Raw genomic sequence first — 6,436 nt, forward strand, 5'->3', positions numbered from 1 at the left:
ACAGACACAAGTCATTTCCCATGGAAGACAAACATCTTGTGATGACAGAAGTTCCTGTGAGAATACAGAAATTATCCCTGTCTTTCTAAGACAGAATTACTGATTGTATTTTCACCTGAATATTTTTCACAGAGATTAGTGAAAAGGCTACACCCAAGACAGACTGTGAACATTTTAAATGAGCAGTAGCAGAACACTGTACACATTTTGATTACTAAACAAATGTGTTCTGTGCTTTTCTTATATTGATTAATCACTACTACAGTGCTGCAAATAAGCAACACAACTGAAACAGTGACTCATTTTCACAATTGAACATAAAAAACTGGCACTATATTATTATGTACAAGACATAATGATAGCTAGACTATACAGCACTGAACTTAATATAATAAGTCACAGGTTAACCCAAAAAAACTTCAAAACAATATATTTATTAAAAAAAAAATTAACAATCACAAAAACATTTTTTGTTTTCTCATAAAATCTTAATTTGTTACAAATATAATTAACCAAGAAATAAGCCCTTTAAATTAAATGGTAGACTAAGTTAAGGCACCTTTTGCCAAAAATATCACAAAACCTCCTGTAGGCGTTGACTTGCCTCTGTTCACAAATCATTTATTTTTACCTTCTTTTCTTTTTTATAGTACATCACAAGTGTTTCGATATTTTACAAAATTATTAGGACCACATAATAACTAATGAGTCAAACTGACTAGTACAGTGTCCCTCTATGTGAACTTCAGATGCACACTTACAGTGTTAAAAAGAGCATAGGCAGCAAGAACTTTATGCTGAGGACATATTTTGTTGTGAGAAAGAAAAAATACAGAATACTTTAACTCTTGAAAAATAATTCCTAAAAAGACCTGTAACGTGATTCTTGTATTTTCTTTTTCTTATTATGGAAAAATACTTGAAATAAGTTACAACTTATGCTGTTATGAAAAATATTAATATTTTGGAAGTTTCCAAACTTAGAAAATGTTTAAAGATGACTATCACATTAAGGCACTACCAAGTCTTTGGTTTGATTGGTCAATTCTATCACACGACTTAGGAGGTAGCAATAGGAAAACAAAGTCCTCTTTATCTGGAAGAGATGATGATGCACATCCTCATCGTTCAGGGTATATAAACCAGTACACCTATGTAAATGAGGGCTCCATTTAACCTATAAGTAAACTAGAAAAAACAAAACATACACACAAGATAAAATGATACACTTCAAAATAAAAACAGAAGAAACACTTTTTTCTGGTATCTAATTAAAACTGGACATCAGAATACACAATAAAATTCTTAGTAAGAAAATGTAGTAAATTGCAATAGTAACAGAGCATTGACCAAAACAAAGTGAAAAAATAAAAGACAAAAACATTCCCAAGGCCATATGCAACAACAAGCCACTTTGTACAATGACTGACATACGAGAATCAGAATTATCCTTAGCAGCACAGAGTAAGCTCTACTTTAGATGGTGTACCTTCACTACTTTATAGACTGTAGGCAATGTGAGAGACAAACTGGCAGACATTCCAAAAAACAATGATGCAATTTAAGAAAACAGCATGTGGTCATGATTGGTGCAAACTAGAACATGTTTTTGTAATTCAAGAGCTGTGTGGTGGCAGAAAAGTGCACTGGGGCTTCAGTATAACTGATGTTCCTTGACTAAACATACAGCAACTACAGTGACAGAAGTAAGCATTTGATCCCCTGCTGAATTTGTAAGTTTTCTCACTTACAACAGAAAGTTATAAATTGATGTTCATGTCATTTAGAGAAGTAAGTATTTGATCCCCTACAACCCAGCCAGAATTCTGGCTCCCACAGATTGGTTGATTGATTGACACAGCCAATCAATAATTACAGGTACTTCCTGATCTCAACTTATGTGCATAAAGCACACCTGTCCACAGAATAAATTTCTTTCATTCCAACCTCTCCACATGGGCAAGACCAAAGAGCTGTCAAAGAACGTCAAGGACAAGATTGTAGACCTGCACAAGGCTGGAATGGGCTACAAGACCATCAGCAAGAAGCTTGGCGAGAAGGTGACAACTGTTGGTGCAATTATTCAGAAATGGAAGAAATGTAAAATGACCATCAATCGCCCTTGGTCTGGAGCTCCATCAGGAAAATCTGTAATTAATTGACTGATTGTAATCTGTGTGCTACAGTCAATCTGGGAGCTAGAATTCTGGCTGGGTTGTATGGATCAAATACTTATTTCTCTCAATGACATGCAAATCAATTTATAACTTTTATGTAATGTGTTTTTTCTGGATTTTTGGTTGATATTCTGTCTCTCTCCATTAAAATGAAACTACCATAAAAGTTAGAGACTGTTCATTTCTTTGTAAGTGAGCAAACTTACAAATTCAGCAGGGGATCAAACACTTATTTTCCCCCACTGTATGTGGAATGTGCACATTTACAATGAATTGTATTAATCTGAATGAACAATTTCTATTATCCAAACCATAATAGCAAAACCTCAAACTGTTTGGCAGTACAAAGTCACATTGAAAAATGGCACACAAAGCTAAGTGGAAGTCACTACACATCCTGTGTATCAATTAAGTCTATAGTATATTAACCCAATTTTGGCCATCCTGCAATAGTGGGAAATGTTTAAAATAACTTAAAGATGAATTCAAATAAATTTGTATTTAAACTCTTACCTATATGGGTATCCATGATACTTGGCTTTAAAGATAGACAATAACCAGCTATAGAAAAAGACAACTAGTCCTATACCAGCAACACACATTACTGCAGATAAAAAAAATTAAGAATTAGTACAGCACATATGTAAAATACCATGACATAATACTGATAAATACAAAACAGTGTGATTAAAAAAAGAACATAAATATAGAATCTCTTAAAAATGGCAATGAAAATTCTAAACATATTTTTCACAGACACAATCAAAGGCACTTAGGCAAGAACTTTCTCTTAGCCCTTACAACTCCTCAGATCAAATTTAACCCTGTTGTATTTAAAATCAGTAAAAGCAACAAATATTTTACCTGCTAAGTCAACTGAATCTATTTGTTAAATAACTTTGGTGAGCAGTTTAAGGGAGTACAAATGTTGATTAACTATTATTATATTAAGAAGCAATTTAATAAGAATGTTATACGTTAACTCTGGTTCAATATCTAAAAATTTAAAAAAAAAAAAGGTGCTTCTTAATCTCAGGTTCATCATGAAAGAACAGCTCCTTATACTACTTTTTCATATTTTTGTTTTGTTTAACAATAGAACAATGTAGACGAGAACAGGCCATTCAGTCCAACAAAGCTCGCCAGTCCTATCCATTTAATTATTCTAAAGTAACACCAAGTCTAGTTTTGAAAGTCCCAGAAGTCTTACTGTCTATCACTCTACTTCGTAGCTTATTCCAAGTGTCAGTGGTTCTCTGAGTAAATAAAGCTTCCTAATATTTGCGTGAAATTTACCCATAACAAGCTTCCAAGTTTCCAACTGTGTCCCAGTGTTCTTGATTAACTAATTTTAAAATAACAATCTTGATCCATTAGATTAATTCGATTCATAATTCCAAATGCTTCAATCATATCTCCTCTTAATCTTATTTTGCTTAAACTGAAATGGCTCAGCTCTTTTAATTTTTCTTCACTGTAATTGGCTTAGTCACTCTTCCCTGGACTTTTTCTAGTGTTTTTATGTCATTTTTGTAGCCTGGAAACCAAAACAGTACACAGTACTCTCCATGAGGCCTCACCAGTTTGTTATAAAGCTTGAGGAGAACCACCCTGTACATATACCCTCTACATCAGGGTGCTATATAACCTAATATTCTGTTAGCCATCTTAATTGCTTCTGAACACTATCTGGAAGTTGATAGTATAAATTCCACTGCAGCTCCTAAATCCTTCTCAAAAGGTGGACTTTTGATTTTCAGACCTCTCAATGTGTATTCAAACTTAACACTTTACTTCCCAAGAGTTTTATCTGCCACAAATCAAAGATCTTCTGTAATGATTTAACGGATTCCAAATTATCTGCCAAACCACCTATCTTGATATCAACTGCAAACTTAACTAACTTATTACTTATATTTCTATCTAAATCATTTATATATTTTAAAAATAACAGCAGCCCTAGCACTGAACCCTGTGGAACGCCACTCTTAACGTCAGCCAGTGTTCCTCGCACCATCACCCTCTGCTTCCTATGTCTGCACTTATTTACAAACATCACCCTGAGCTCCCACTTCTATTAGTTTTTCTTTTTTGCTCAACTTCTCATGTGGCACCTTCTCAAATGTTTTCTGTAAGTCAAGATAAATAATATCATATGCTCCACTATGATTATACTCTTTTGTTGCTTCCTCATATAATTCCAGAGAGTTAGTAAAACATGACCTTCTTCTGAAACCATGCAGACTATTCAGTAAAACTCCTGTCCTTACCACGTGTTGCTTATCCTTAATAATTCCTTACTGGCCTATAGCTGCTTAGATCTGCCCGGTCACCTTTTTAATATAGCGGGATAATATTTACCATTTTTCAGTCCTTTAGAATTTCACCAGTACGCAGTGACTTCCTAAAAATATACCTTAAGGGACTACAGTACATATGTACTCGCTAACCACCTTAAGAACTCAAGGGTAAATATTACCAGGTCCTGAAGATTTGTTTATTTTCTACCTATTTAATCTCCCTCTACAATTTCTAAAATCACTCAGTACCTCCTTAGTTAGTCCCTTTTACCGCTGGGAGGTTACCTACTTCCTCAAATGTGAAGACCACAGAAAAATGAAAGTTTAGAGCATCAACTATTTCACAATCAGTATTTTTTTAATTCCCCTTTACTACTCCTGATGTACTTCACCTCCTTCTTGACTGTTAGATTACTACTAAAATACTAAAAGAATCTCTTTGGTCAGACATTCACCTTATCTGCTATATTCCTCTCTCACTGTCTATTTGCCTCCCTAATATACTTTGTAAATAGTTAACACTCAAATAAATGTAATAACATATGCTTGGTCAGATAGGGGAAAAAAATCAAGCATATTAAACTGAAGTAATGTAACAGGATACTTTATAATTAACACTATAAACAAGAAGCACAAGTTGCTACTTACTCTTCCGTTTCCCAATTTCCATATCTGATGTTGCTGCTTCATGTAAAAGTACCATTCCTAAGGTAACAGCAGCATCTGGAGTGACTGTTTAAGGCATTTTAAATACTAAACCAGTTAGTATAATACAACACATACTAAAAGGGACCAATTCATCAAATTTTGGGAGGCCAATTTTGCATATAAAATGTGTTACTATTAAGCAAGGTTAATAAAAAACCATTACTTTAGCTAAAGTGGCCATAGTTGTCAGAAGATAAACATTTGCAGATGCTGAGAAAAATATTTAAATTGCTAAAAATACATTTCTCTACTCACAATAGCCAATAAAAACAAAGTGCTACTTTCAGTTAGACTTCTAACTAAAAATGTGCATGTTCTCCATCATAAACATTTTAAATTACATGAATAACAGTTTCAGGGATTATCACTAATGTCAATACTTACTATAAGTAATACCTGTATAAGCAATAAAACATTTCATCGCACCATAAAATACTGCTGATTTTAATATAGTTATATTCTAACAAATGTGTAGCATGTTATTTTTTCAAAATGTACACATTTAAAATTTTAACAAAACAGTAATACAAGCTAATTTACTTAATTATAAATTACCATTACATCATGATATGAAAAATAACTTTCTATATCAGACTAGTAAACACAAACATCAATTACCTTAAATTTACTACTCACAGTACTGAGTTTTACTTAGCTTACATTAAAATAAACAAAAGACAACTCAAAACTAAAATACATTAAATCATCACCACATAACACAACAATCCTATCCAATTTAGAAAGACAGAGGAGTAAAAAGCCCATTATGGGATAGTTTCTCAAATGTATTAAAACAGGCCTGACAGGCTTATTTTTAAGATCAGTATTAATGAACTCTTCCAAAATTTGGAAATAACTTTATACCCATTTTTTATAAAGAAAATTTTGATTTTTTAATTTGTTTTATACAATATAAGATTTTGCTTACCTATCGAGTAATGGTTGGTAGGATAGAGTTCTTCTGTTTAGGCAAGAACAGTCAATAGACAAGCAATGTAGTATAATAAATCAATACAGATTTGGCATTTTATAATCATCTGATACAATTCCAAATTATTCCATTAAAGGTTTAGGAACAGAATATTTTTTCTCAAAATTGCCTTATTGCTGTGCAATTCCAAAACATATGATTTAGCAAGGCAGTAGTGCCTGATGACATCATTCAGTTAGGATCCTGTTCCTGGTAAACTTCAGATAATCTTTTTCTTGATTCGTTTGTAGGATATACAATTTTAAACTGAATTACACCAT

The 6,436-nt window shown here is 32.8% G+C and overlaps 1 protein-coding gene across 1 annotated transcript in view; it reads right to left on the reverse strand.

Moving 5' to 3' along the window:
* Positions 1 to 413: 413 nt before the first annotated feature.
* LOC114662176 (magnesium transporter protein 1-like) overlaps positions 414 to 6,436 on the reverse strand; it is a 27,263-nt gene continuing 21,240 nt past the window's right edge. The window contains exons 9-11 of the mRNA XM_028815537.2: positions 5,126 to 5,200; positions 2,691 to 2,781; positions 414 to 1,188 (exon numbers count right to left, since the gene is read on the reverse strand). Coding sequence (XP_028671370.2) covers positions 1,173 to 1,188; positions 2,691 to 2,781; positions 5,126 to 5,200 — 182 coding nt within the window. The 3' untranslated portion in view covers positions 414 to 1,172. The remainder of the gene's footprint in view (positions 1,189 to 2,690; positions 2,782 to 5,125; positions 5,201 to 6,436) is intronic.

Source organism: Erpetoichthys calabaricus, chromosome 12 (genome assembly GCF_900747795.2).
Source record: "Erpetoichthys calabaricus chromosome 12, fErpCal1.3, whole genome shotgun sequence".
Classification (NCBI taxonomy): Eukaryota; Metazoa; Chordata; class Cladistia; order Polypteriformes; family Polypteridae; genus Erpetoichthys; species Erpetoichthys calabaricus.